This window comes from Stegostoma tigrinum, chromosome 16 (genome assembly GCF_030684315.1).
Source record: "Stegostoma tigrinum isolate sSteTig4 chromosome 16, sSteTig4.hap1, whole genome shotgun sequence".
NCBI classification, from domain to species: Eukaryota; Metazoa; Chordata; class Chondrichthyes; order Orectolobiformes; family Stegostomatidae; genus Stegostoma; species Stegostoma tigrinum.
The window spans coordinates 42,118,810-42,133,061 of record NC_081369.1 but is presented as its reverse complement, the minus strand read 5'-3'; the positions used below and the strand labels follow the sequence as shown (position 1 = coordinate 42,133,061).

The 14,252-nt window shown below is 39.0% G+C and overlaps 1 protein-coding gene across 2 annotated transcripts in view; it reads right to left on the bottom strand.

Annotated features, from left to right (window-relative positions):
• Nucleotides 1-14,252, bottom strand: part of wwp2 (WW domain containing E3 ubiquitin protein ligase 2) — a 220,676-nt gene that overhangs the window by 182,555 nt on the left and 23,869 nt on the right. For both annotated transcript variants that reach the window (XR_007249090.2, XM_048546465.2), the window contains exon 2: nt 11,930-12,013. Coding sequence is in view for 1 of the 2 variants with exons in the window: in XM_048546465.2 (XP_048402422.1) it covers nt 11,930-11,999 (70 nt within the window). In the remaining variant the exon portion in view is untranslated. The remainder of the gene's footprint in view (nt 1-11,929; nt 12,014-14,252) is intronic.

Genomic DNA, 14,252 nt, shown 5'->3' with positions numbered 1-14,252 from the left:
CTTTTTTTTCATTCACAAGATGACAGTGTTTCTGCCTGGGCCAGCATTTATTGCCCGGAGGCCAGTTAAGAGACAATTACATTGCTGTGGGTCTGGAGTCAGATATAGACCAGATCAGGTAAGGATGGCAGTTTTCCATCCCTGAAGGACATTAGTGAACCAGACGGGATTTTCCAGACAATTGATAATGATTCATGGTTATCACAAGATTCTTGATTCCAGAACTTTTCTTTTATTAAATTCAAATTCCACCCTCTGCTGGAGCAGGATTCAAACCTGAGCCTACAAAACATTCTCTGGGTGTCTGAATTAATACTCCAGCAATAATACCACTAAGCCACTACCACACCTTTGACCTGTCCCAGAATATAGAACATTTACAGGGCTGTGTCAGTTGAGTTTCTTATCAATAGAGATCCTAGAGATGTTAATGTTGCTTATACCATTAAATATTAAAGTTGTCAGACTCAAACTGGGGTAGTTAATGCCTGACACTTGTAAGGAATTAATATTAATTGTCATTCATTCGTACAGGTTTGCATGTTGTTCAGATCTTGCTACATGTGGGTACACACTACCTTATTCGGAGAAATTACGATGAGAACTGAACACTGTACTACCAGCACAAATCTCACTTTGGCCTTAAGATGGAGGGAAGATCATTCAACTGAAGAGGACTTGTTGAGAAATGAAATGCAGCTAATAGCTGTACACATACACAATCATTTTCTGGGAATGTTTTAGCTTAAAAGGGAGTAATTACTTACAGTCCTTAAAGCATCACTTTCCCATGCTCAGTGTTTAAATCTAGAGATCTGTCCTCTTGCACATTCCCAAATACTTTCGAATGCACAAACTTACACAGAACTGATTTAGAACCAACTGGCATTTTTCACTTCACAAATTAGTTAGCAACCACTGATTACACAAAACTGAAATTGTACCCAAACTTATTCAGAGGTCAGGTGCTACGACAATAAATTGGGAAATTGAGCTGAACACCACCTATTTCTATGAAATTACTTCCAGAAAGCTTAGGAAGGTGAGAAAATTTAGATCAAAACACTACACATTCACTGAAGATCAGATTCGACCAGACATAACAAATTTGCCAGAAGGTTAACTTAGGATAAAGTTCATAAGTACATGTTTCAAATATTTCTGCACTATCAACTGAGAAAGATAAAATCGAGCTTTACCCCAAGCTGGTAAGAATTATTTTCTAATTCTACAAAAAGCAAACTCACTCAAACAAAAACCAAACTTTTTTTTTAAGCTTAGAATCTCCTGTGTCAGCAGACTGCTGGAGAAACCCAGAAAGTCTGGTAGCTTCTGTGGAGAGAGAAACAGGGTGATCATTGAGTCCAAAAATACACAGCTTTGGAACTGAAGAGCTGTGCGAATGTCATGGGTTTTAATGTGATGAGTTAAAAAGGAGGAGGTGCCAGTGGAACAGATCACAGAAAGATGAGAAAGCAAAGAAGATTTGAGATCAAAGTTATCATATAATAAGGCAAAGGAACAGTTTCTATAGAAGTTACAAAGCATAGATCCAGAGTGGGGTTAATAACAAAATAAAAGGTCAAATCTGAATGGAAATAAAAGCATGAAAGCAACATCCGGACATGGTGGTGGTGGTGGTGGGGGAGGGGGGGGAGGGGGGGAGGAAAGGGAGAACTAAGTTCAACAACGTCAAACTATTAACTCCAAGTTAAGTCCAAAAGAGTACACAGCACCTAAGTAGAAAATGCACTGCTGTTGTTCCATCTTGTAGGAATGAAAATCTCTTTCTTACTCGATAATTGTAGATCGCTCACGTTTTGTGGTAACTTCGCTGGCTGAAAAGACTTTTGCAGCTTCACTTGAACTGGCACAGGTTTACATTTGTGCTTCTCAGTAGTGATTCATCTGTCTACTGTTATGAATACTTCATATTTAATCATTTTTATGGACTCAAATTTGAAACAGCATGTAAATTTTTTCAATGATGAATGAAAGGACAGTGGAACATTTTTTAACAAGGCATCACTTGCAAGTCACGAGTCTTGTCAAAGCTGTTTATTTACTGCAGACCCTCAGTTTGAGTTTACAACCATCAGGTTGCAGCTTCTGCTTTGAAAATAGTTTGAATTTTTCAGCTGGGGCTAATCTGGGGAAGGAAAAGAGATTGCCAGCCCAGCTCTCCTATTTCTGAAAAACCTCATATGTGGGTCCTATACGGCATCAGGTGTCCTGGTCCAGTTTAAATCATCCTGAACAGCATTCAGAAAAATTCCGTTTCCTGAGTATGTTGCATCTGCCAAGATCCCAGAGTTTCTGCCTATTTTTGGTGACATCCATTTACACATGGGATTCATTTCTTTTTAGTTCCATTACCTAACGCAAGTGTTTTGTTGGTTTGTACTTCAGGTTATTTGAAGGGGCAAACACTTACACTTTCATCTTACAAACTAAGTGTGTTAAATTAATTTCACATCTTCAATGACATTTTTGTTTTGTAATAAATCAATAATTGTGTTTATTATTAGAATCCTAACTGGTGAATCCTTTTATGTTAAATTTAATATAGAAAATGCATATGGTTGTTCATACTGGAGACTAGGTTACACAATTAAATTTATGGTGTGACCTGTGGAGCAGTAGGATGAGAGGCAAATAGTGCAAACCTTCCAATTCAACAAGCTCCAAAAGAAACTCTTCTCTCTCCTTGCTCTCTGATGAAGAGTGTAGGCCCGAAACGTCAGCTTTTGTGCTCCTGAGATGCTGCTTGGCCTGCTGTGTTCATCCAGCTCCACACTTTGTTATTCTCCAGCATCTGCAGTCCCCATTATCTCCTCTATCTCCTTCATGGGTCTGTGAGATAGTCAACTTTAATTCTTTATTTTCAAGAAAGGACCCATTCTCCTCGAAAGAGGTAATTAGGTTTTGAGGAGCATTGCCCCTTGAATCCAAAGTTACTGGCATTCTAAAGGTTCAGATTCAAGCAAATGAGCAAATTGTGTACTGATCTCCTTCTATGAAAGCGGAAACCACTGTCTAGGATGCCCTCTAGTGGCTGGTCACCATCTTCAGTGTCTTCTTTTGCTACGTTTCTGTTTAAGAGAAAAATGGAGCATCTGCTCCTCACTTTACATTGATAGGACTGAAATGCCTTTGATGTCTGCTGACCAAGGAATGTCTAAAGCTAGTAAAGCAACACCTCTAAAAGTGAACTGTAATGTTTAGGAATCACATACGGGGACTGCATCATTTATTTTCCAAGGCTCCGAGTGCTTCAGCCCCGGCTCTAATTACCATTCTTCCCAAACCTCAGTTTAGTTGAGACAGGTTACAAAGTTTTTTTTCTTTCTTTTCTTGTAAGGAACGTGGAGTCACTGGTAAGGCTAGGCCAGTGTTAGGCCTCAGCTGGAGTATTATGTATTGTTATGGATGCCAAATTATAAGAAAGATGCAAATACATTGGAAAGAGTGCAAAATCAATTTAGTAGAATGGTTCCAGATATAATAAATTACAGGTTTGTGGACAGATTGAAGAACTCAAGAATGTTCTCCCTGGAGAGAAAATGACTAAGACAGGACCTGATTGAGGTTTTCAAAACCACGAGCTGAATGGGCAATATTCAAAAAATAGGAGGTAGAGAGAAAACTTGGAGTTATAGACCGGTGAGCCTAACATCAATAATGGGGAAAATTTTCAAGGAACTTAAAACAGAATATTTAGAAAGCAGTGGTAGGATCAGACACAGTCAGCATGGATTTACGAAGGGGAAATCATGCTTGACAAATCTGTTGGACTTCTATGAAGATGTAACTAGTAGAGTTGACAAGGGAGCCAGTCGAAATAGTATACTGGACTTTCAGAAAGCATTTGACAAAGTCCCACACAATGATTATTGTGCCAGGTTAAAGCGCATATATTCAGAGGGATAGGAAACTCGTTGGCAGAGAGGAAACAAAGAGTAGGAGTTCATAGGTCCTTTTCAAATTGGCAGGCAGTAGCTAGAGGGGTGCCACAGGGATTGGTGCTAGGACCACAGGTATTCACAACATATATTAATGATTTGGATGAGAGAACAAAATGTAATATCTTCAAGTTTGCAGATAATACCAAGTTGGTTGGGAGGGTGAACTGTGACAAGGATGCAGAGATCCTTCAGCGCGATCTCAACAGGTTGAGTGAGTGAGCAAATCAATGGCAAATGGAGTGTAATTTGGACATATGTGAGGTTATTCACTTTGGAAACGCAAATAAGAACACAGAATACTACCTGAATGGCTGTAAATTGGGAGATGGGAGTGTGCAGCAGGACCTGGATGGCCTTGTACACCAGCCGCTGAAGGTAAGCATACAGATGCAACAGCCGGTAACGAGGGCAAATGGTATGTTGGCCTGCATTGCAAGAGGTTACGAGTACAGGAGCCAGGATGTGCTGTTGCAGTTATACAGGTTCTTGGTGAGACCACACCTAGTATATTGTGTGCTGTTTTGGTCTCCTTTTCTGAAGAAGGATGCTGTTGCTCCCAAGGGAGTGTAGTGAAGGTTTACCAAGCTGATTCTGGGGATGGCAGGCCTTACCTATGAAGACAGATTGTTTTTGCTACAGTTCAGATGAATGAAGGGGGATCTCATAGAGAATTATAAAATTCTAACAGGGCTGGGCAGGGTAGATGGAGGGAGGATGTTCCGGATGGTGGGTGTGTCCAGAACCAGGGGTCACAGTATGAGGATTCAGGGTAGTCAATTTAGGACGGAGATGAGGAGACATTTCTTCACTAAACAGTGGTGAGGAGCCAATGGAATTCATTACAACAGGAAGTAATTAATGCCAATACATTGAATGTATTCAAGAGGCAACTAGATATAGCATTTGGGGCGAATGGGATCAGAGGTTATGGGGAAGAAGCAGAATTCGGAAACTGAGTTGGACATTCCACCGTGATCATGAAGAATGGTGGAGTAGGCTCGAAGGGCTGAATAGCCTCCTCCTGCTCCTATCTTCTATGTATCTATGTAGTAGATACAGAGAAGATGTTTCTGCTTGTGAAAGAAAAAAGATTAAGATTTATAGATTTAAAGTGATGTGCAAAGAAACGTTTCTTATGTAAATTAATAAGTGGAATTTAGAGTCGAATGATGACTAAGAAACAATTACTGATTGTCAGAAAAACCCACCATTTGCCAAACTCCCTCCACTGTGTCACCAAACTTCAAGACTGCACCCTCTAACCAAGTCCACAATATGTACATTTGATGTAGAAAAGTGGACCAGCATTGATCCTGAGGCCGCCAGTTCCAAAACTTCTCTAAACCAGGTAACACCCTTATACTCTAACGTAAAATAAAACAAAGAATTGCAGATTCTGGAAATCTGAAACAAAACAGCAATAGCTAGAGAAACTCAGCAGGTCTGGCTGTATCTGTGGATAGAAAACAGGTTAATGTTTCAAGTCCAGTGACCCTTCTGCTAATCCATCAATGAACTTTCTATCCATGGTGGATTTTTCTAATAAACCTCTTATAATTAAAGGCACTAGATAAATGCAAGTTGCTATTATGAAACTTCTTATTAAATATCTTCTGTGTCAATTCAAATCCAAACCAGACATTGAGACAGAAAACAAGACAACTTTCTTTCTTTATGGACAGTTTATTAATTGATATATCTTACAGCTCCTTCCACCCAGTCATCTGACCTTGACATCTAGCCAGTGAATTAGTTAACTCCAACCACGTATATGCAATATTAACAAATTCTGAACAAAAATAGAAATTACTGAAAAAGCTCAGCAGGTCTGGCAGCATCTGTAGAGAGAAATCAGGGTTAATGTATTGGGTCAAGTCCTGAGAAAGGGTCACTCAACTTGAAACATTAACTCTGATTTCTCTCCATAGATGCTGCCAGACCTGGTGAGATTTTCAAGCAATTTCTATTTTTGTTTCTGATTTACAGCATCTGTAGTCTTTTCAGTTTTTTTAGCAAATTCTACTCCTCTTTAAATAAAAACTTGAAAGGCATACAAACAATCCTTGAACTATATTTCATTTTGTTTTAACCTTATAATCAACATTCCCTCTAAACTGCATGGATGCACCTACAGCTGACCCTATGTTCCATTCATGGTGACTGGCAAGCCAATATGGATCACAGCATTGACTTCTAGTTCCAGAAGTCGTTGTCACACCCAGAGATTGGAGATCCACACAGAAGAAAAAATATAGAGGGAATGCTGCTTATAATACAACTTGTCTCAATTTGAAAGCATGCATTGAAGCAGGAACCTCCAACTATATTTTTTTTGCTATTTTGGATCCAGACTGCTAAATTCCATTATATATTCTTTAGAATACCTGGTCTCTTTTCTAAATCTATCAAATTCTGTCAATGCCTCATATGCATTTAACAGGTCACCTTTCTTATAATTTTGTCCATCTTTTTAACAGAATTTCCAAACCATCCTCTGTTTCCAATTGTTGAGTCTCTAGCTCTAAAAGTACTTTACATCAGGTAACGCTTCGAGTGGGCAGAGACAGCGCAAGGGTCATACCTTGCTTTCTTCTAGGTGAAGATATAACTCATGTTACAGAGCCACTTCACTTTCCGTCCACCATAAGATTCACCTTGATAAAATATCAATGGGAAGTCATGTACCAAACTTTTAACAATTAGTTTTAGCCATGTTTCTCCAGAGTAACTCAAATTATAATCTTGTCTTAAAATAATTCCCAATTTCCAATCTTCGCCTTAAGGCAATCATCCACCATAGCCAATACCACTTCAGTTCCAAGTCGGTCTGTCAGACAGAAATCAAATACCTTTCATTTTCGAAATCATGCCTAGATGTATTATGACACACATCTGTGGTAATCACATGGTATGACATGAGCTTAGAACTTCTGCTCCAGAGGTATGGACATAACCACTATGTCACAAGACCACCAAGACATTTTTTGTAGTTTATTATCTACTAAATCTTACCGTTCCTTCAAATCACCAGTACCATCTGTACCTCGTATTTATATCTGCACAAACAATTAGAACTTAGAACATAGAAAAATACAGCACAGTACATGGCCTTCTGCCCACGATGTTGTACCGTGGAATAATCCTAATCCAAAATTAAAATAACCTAACCTACATTCCCCTCAATTCACTGCTGTCCATGTGCATGTCCAGCAGTCGCTTAAATGTCACTAATGACTCTGCTTCCATGACTACCACTGGCAAAGTATTCCATGCGCTCACAACTCTCTGGGTGAAGAACCTCCCTCTGATGTCTCCTCTATACCTTCCTCCTAATACCTTAAAACTATGACCCCTCGTGTCAGTCAATCCTGCCCTGGGGAAAAGTCTCTGGCTATCGACTCTATCCATGCCTCTCATTACCTTGTACACCTCGATCAGGTCACCTCTCTTCCTCCTATTCTCCAGAGAGAAAATTAAATAATTAACTCCAATCACCTGAACCACTATTAACATTCTGAAAACCACGTATGCTATATCTACTGCACTGCCTTTATCTAGAGTCATACAGCACAGAAGCAGGACCTTCAGCCCAACTCATCCATACCAGCCAGGTTTCTTAAACTGAACTAGTCCCATTGGCCTGCATTTGGCCCATATATCTCTCAATCTTTCCTATCAACATACCCATTCAAATGCCTTTGAAATATTGAAACTGTACCTAGCTCTATCACTTTGTCTGGCAGCTCGTTCCATACATGCATCAACCTTTGTATGCAGAAGTTTTCCCTTAGATCCCTTTTACACTTTCCCCCTCTCACCTTAAACCTATGCCCTCTAGTTCTGAACTTCCCCTACACTGGGGAAAAGACCTTGGCTAGTCACCCTTATACATGCTCCTCATGATTTTATAAATCCCTCTCAGTTCACTCCTCAATCTCTTACACTCCAGGGGAACAAGTCCAAGCCTATCCAACCTCTCCTTATAACTCAAACCTTCCAGTATCAGTATAACATCCTTGTAAATCTTTTCTGCAATCTTTCCGGTTTAATAACATTCTTTCCATACCACAGCAACCAGAATTGCATGCAGCACTCCAAACTTAGCCTTACCATTGTCCTGTACAGCCATAACGTGCATCCCAACTCCTGTTCACAATGCTCTGAGCAAAGAAGGCAAGCGTGCCAAAAGCCTTTTTCACCACCATGTCTACTTGTGATGCCATTTTCAAGGAACTATGTACCTGTAGCCCTAGGTCTCGCTGTTTGACAACACTCCCCAAGGTCCTACCATTAACTGTGTAAGTCCTATATGGATTGTTTTATCAAAACGCAGCAACTCGCATTTATCTGAATTAAACTCCACCTGAAATTCCTCTGCCATTGGCCCAGTTGATCAAGATCCCGTTCTACTCTTAGGAAACCTTCATCACTGTCCACTACACTACCAATTTTGGTGTCATCTGCAAACTTACTGACCGTGTCTCCTATATTCTCATCCAAATCGTTCATTTACCTGAGCGAACAACAATGGACCCAGCATTCATTCTTGAGGCACACCACTGGTCACAGGCCTCCAATCTGATTAACTCTCTACCGACTGTCTCCTACCATCACCCATGCTCTCCTTGGGTAGAGTTACCTTAAGAAATTTCACATTATTTCTCCATAACATTATTATCCATAACATCCATAGCAAGTGTTGGTTACTCAAGGAACTCTGGCTCAGAGTCGATGAGCAGCAGTCTGAGCTTCTCCCCGTCTGACACATCTGGGAAGGGGAATAGTTACCTGCATGTTGTGTTTCAGGAGGCACTCACACTCTGTGGGTTAATACTTCAAATTCAAACAGTGATCAGGGGACAGTAGGGTGAACTACAAAGTGAAGCAGGGGTAAAGGGATCCCAAATTTAGCATTAAAGGAGCCTCAGCCCTTGACCTTGTCCAACAGGTACAAGGTACTTTCTGCCTGTGTGGATGAGGAAAAGAATTTTAGGGAAGTTGAGCAAATTGACCACTGAACCTTGGTACAGGAAGTCTATTAAGGTTGGGGTAGCAAAAAGAAATTTGGCAGTAGTAGGGGATTCTATAATTAGGAATACAGATAGCATCCTTTGTAAGCCGGATCAAAAATCCCCCATACGGTATTGCCTGCCTGATGCAAAGGCAAGGGATATCTCAAACCAGCTTGAAAGGATATTGTGTGGAAGAGGAGGATCCATTTGTGTGGTCCATGTTGGGGCAAACAACACAGGTAAGAGATCCTGTTTGGAGAACATCAGGAATTAGGCAGAAATTAAATAACAAGGCCTCAAAGGTTATAATCTCTGAATTCTTACTTAAGCCAAATGCAAATTAGCATAAGAAAAGTAGGGAAGTAAATGCATGGTTAAAGGAGTGGTGACAGGACAGGGATATTCAATTTTGTGTATTGGGACAGGGAACCACTATACCGCTGAGACAGGCTGCACCTGTGCCAATCTGGGACAAATGTCCAAGTGAAAAGGCTAAATTGGGTCATCACAAGAACTTTAAACTAGAAAACTGGTAAGGTGATATGCTTAGGGAAAGTCAATATAGTTTCAATATCAAGTAACATGATATAGAGCTAAGAAACACTGTCAGGAATCCTGCTTCATGGCAGCAAGAAATGACAAAACTGTAGGTATTACGTTAATTAAACTGGAAAAAAGAAATAATAAACAGATGAATAAAGCATCCGTGCTGAGGGCCAGCTGTATGCCTCAAATAAGAGTTCTATATTCAAATGCATAGAGTGTAAGGAATAACTTTAATGACTTGCAGCATAAATTCAAATTAGAGATTATGACACAGTAGCTATTACTGAGACTTGGCTGCAGGATGATACCAATTTAGAATCTGAGGACTGAGGAATAGTAAAGGATCTAAACCTGTAATGAGAGTTGTGTACAGATCCACTGGTAGTAGTTCGGAGGCACTAGATTTTTGTTTTATTCATTCAAGAGGTGAGGGTTTCACTGGCAATCGAGGTCAGTCAACAACATTGCTGTGGGTCTGGAGTCATATGTAGGCCAGACCAGGCAAGGATTGTAGTTTCCTTCCCTAAAGGACATTAGTGAACCAGATGGATTTTCCTGATAATTGACCACACATTCATGGCCATCATTAGACTCTAAACATCTGGGATTAAATGAATTCAAATTCCATCATCTGCCGTGGCAGGATTCAAACCATTGTCCCAGACATTATCTGGGTCTCTCGATTAATAGTCTAGCAATCAGACCACTAGGTCATTGCTCCCCTTAATTGTATAAATGCAGAAATTAATCAAATGTGTAGCAAGACCACAGCAGCATTAATTGGAGATTCTAGCTTGAACATAGATTAGGTAGGATAGACAAACACCTGTCAGAAAGGTAATTAACTGCTGGAGTGCATCTGGAACAGTTTTCTACAGCAATATGTCCCAGATGCAATGAGTAGGCAAGCAATATTGGATTTAGTAATGAGCTAGATTTAATTAGTAAACTAATTGTGCGTGAACATTTATCAAATAGTGATCATTACATGATCATGTTCGACATAGCATTTGAATGCAAAAAGCATGAATCAGCTACCAGACTTTTAGATTTAGGTAAGGCTGATTTTAATGTGATGAGACGGACACTGTCCACAGTAAACTGGGAAATCTGCTAATGGGTAAAACAACTGAGGAACACTTGAGCTCCACTTCGCAGAGAAAAAAAACAGCCAGGGACAACTAAAAGGTACAAAATTACAAAAAACACAGCACAGATCCTGCTGAATGGGAAAGATACAAAGAATAGCAATGGGCTGCAAAGCTGTTTGCAAGAGCTACAAAGAACAATTATGAGAGGAAACTTGCCAGGGTCATCAAAATCAATAAGAAGAAATTTTATAGCTGCATAAAGGGAAAGTGGGTGGTCAGGAGCAATGTAGGCCCACTGAAGACTGAAAGCGGGGTGATTGTCAATGATTATGGGGAAATTACAGACACCTGAAGTAATTACTTTGCTTCAGTATTTACAGCAGAAAAGGAGAAAACATGCCGGAAGGCCTGAGGAAATCAACAATGGGTCAAAGGGACTGAATAAAATTAACACAAGTAAAGCATAGACCGCAGGGATCTGTTCTGGGAGGGTGAGTTAGTAAGTTTGCCAATGACAGGAAGATTGGTGGAGTTGTGGACAGCATGGAGGGCTGTTTTAGGTTGCAATTGGACATTGACAGGATGCAGAGCTAGGCAAAGAAGTGGCAGATGGAATTCAACACAGAAAAATGTGGTATGATTCATTTTGTAAAGTTGAATTTGAATGCAGAATACAGGGTCAATGGCAGGATTCTTGGCAAAGTGGAAAAACAGAGGGACCCTCGAAGTTCTTACCCAACTTGATAGGATTTTAGGAAGGCGTCTGGTGTGTTGGCTTTCATTGGTAGAGGAACTGAGTTCAAGAACCGCAATGTTATGCTGCAACTCTATAAAACTCTGGTTAGATCACACTTAGAAGTTATGTTCAGTTCTGGTTGCCTCATTATAGGAAGGATGTGGAAGTTTTAAAGAGGGTGTCGAGGAGATTTACTAGGATGCTGCCTGGGCTGGAGGGCAGGTCTTATGAGGAAAGGTTGAGGGAGCTCGGGCTTTTATCATTGGAATGAAGAAGGATGAGAGGTGACTTGATACAGGTGTATCAGATGATGAGAGGCTTAGATACAGTGGATAGCCAGAGACATTTTCTCTGGTCGCAAAGGACTATTATGAGGAATCTATTATGACTACTCACTCCAGGGTTAACTAGGTTGTGTTTATCCAATCCAGAAATAAATTTGTCCACACTTATGATGTCCAGAATGAATCACATTTTCCACTTTAAAAGTTAAAGGTAGATATTGTCGAGTAATCGTGTAACTGTAACTTTATGCAGTTACTGAGCAAACTGGTTGACATTAACTAACTCTGGACTTACTTTTTATATTCAACTGTGACTTTTCCAAAGCTTGGTCACTCCCACCTATACCAGAACTGGCAGTTGCCATGACCTCACACCACACTGAGGGGAAAAAAGAAAAAAAATGTTGTTAAATGAAATATTATTCATGCCAGCTTCAGACAGTATTTTGTTGTAAAGAAAATCTCAAATGTCCCAATTTTCCTTTTAAAGTTTATTAAATTCTCCAGTCTATTTTTGCAGCAGTTGTTAATTATTTATCAGTTGTGCTATTCCTACAGCACGAATGTGCAACCTTTTCTTTCTGCTTCAAGATTAACACTGCTTTCTCTGTATGCACTGCTACACTGAAGGTAAACAAAATTAACATCTGCTCATACAGGCTACCAGGTTTTACACAGAACAGTATTCTGTGTAAATCAAATGTAAGTTGAAGTGCACAGTGCTGCTGATTCAGTTAACGTAACAAATGAATTGTTTAAAATATTCCAGAGAGACAAAATGAATTTAAAAGTAGTTTTCAGCTAATTTCTCTCTTCTGCTCAAGCCAATGCTTAATAAAATGTATCACAAACTCCATTTCATAAGTCACATTTGTGAAGGTTGTTATGACCTGTAAACCAGGTATAACGTAGGCAACCACTTATCAACACACAACAAAAACTGTCGCAACTTTACAAGTGGTAATTATCAAGCTGAACATCAAAAAATGAGCTGTTAACAAAGTAATAAGGTTTGGATTATATTACTAGAAAAAATATAAATTCTAAATACATTGAATAAATCAGCCCAATTGTACAGTTTAATCACTTATCCCTATAGACAAGCCAAGTTAATGCTGAGAATACATTTCTCCCAAAAATGGTACCAGTCCTTAGAGTTACAAAGAAAAAGGAGAAATATTGTCCTTTGAGCCACTCCACTTAAACTATAACAATACAAGTGAAGGTTGCAAAAAGATAGTTCATAGTTCAAATGCTTTAGACTATTGATTGATGACTAAAAGCAAATGTTTTTAAATGGAAGAGTCTGGTTACGACATAGAGTTTAAATTAATTTTACTTGTTAATCTACAGACAAATCCAACAAGCCTAGATTAACTAATGTGCATATGTCTTAGATTAAGAGTTGATAATGAAATACGAATGATGCAGGCCCATTTCTGAATATTTGGGTAAAGGCAAGATACTCATTGTTATCTCCATGAAGTAAGCTAAAAACTATACATTCTTGGAATGAGTCATAAAACTCCATAAGAATGATTAAGAATTAATTTTGGTTATAGAACCAAAAAGCTGTGTCATTTGTCAAATAATTCAAATTAGATTTCTAAGAAAAATGGCATCTCTGAGCATGCCCTATCACCATGAACACAGGAGCTGGCAATGGAAGATTATTTTATTTATCTGTGCGATGGCTGACAAAAGCAAGCTGCTGAGTTTGAAAACAGCTAGGCTATTGGAATTTTGGTCTACGTATAGGCTGCAATTTATCAAGCGAGGAACAATCAAAAAAAAATTAGGTACACCTGCATTTAATGCAGAGACAAAAATGTCATTGTTTGCTATTGGAATGCGGGTGGGACTCTCAGTTAGATTTCATTCAGAAAAAGCAGTTGCAAGATTTGTTCTTGCAATTTATGGAAATCAAAATATGCAGTGGTCCTCACAGAGCGTTACACAAAAACTAACATTGGAAATCTTTGTAAAGACAACTGAGCTACCTACTGACAACCAGACCAAGGAGGGGAGGAGAAAATAGCCAAAAAGTTGATGCAAACAAGCCCTTAGAATCTTACCTCAGAAGACATCTGGTACTATGAGAATTAAATTCCACAGAGTTATGGATACCTTTTTGGGTTGGTCCCACAAATCTTGAAACTTCAAGTTTTCATACGATAAGGCTATTCTTTAGGGAGGGCAAATTAAGCTGAAAATTAGAACTAAGTTTTAACCTAATTCTTTGCAAGCTATTGCATTGTTAGTAGTTCCTACTTATTCAAATTTCTTTGTATAGTTTATGTTTAAAAAATGTGCTACTTTGGCAAATAATGTATGTATGTATGTTCAGATTTCTTCCTTAATAATTAGTTGTTCCTCACAGAATCATAAGAATATGTAACAGACATTCAATCAATTGGAAATCTTCTAATTGAATTATTTGACTACTTAAAAAAAAAACTTGAGTTTGGCTCATTCTCAGCATCGTAATTTTAAGGAAATTAATTTCTCCCCATAATGGACATTCAGGTAATCTTACAGCACTGGCACACAAAAATAAATTGAGAATTATTAAACAGCTGCTACAACTATAGACGTTTCTTCATAACATTGTAAGAAAC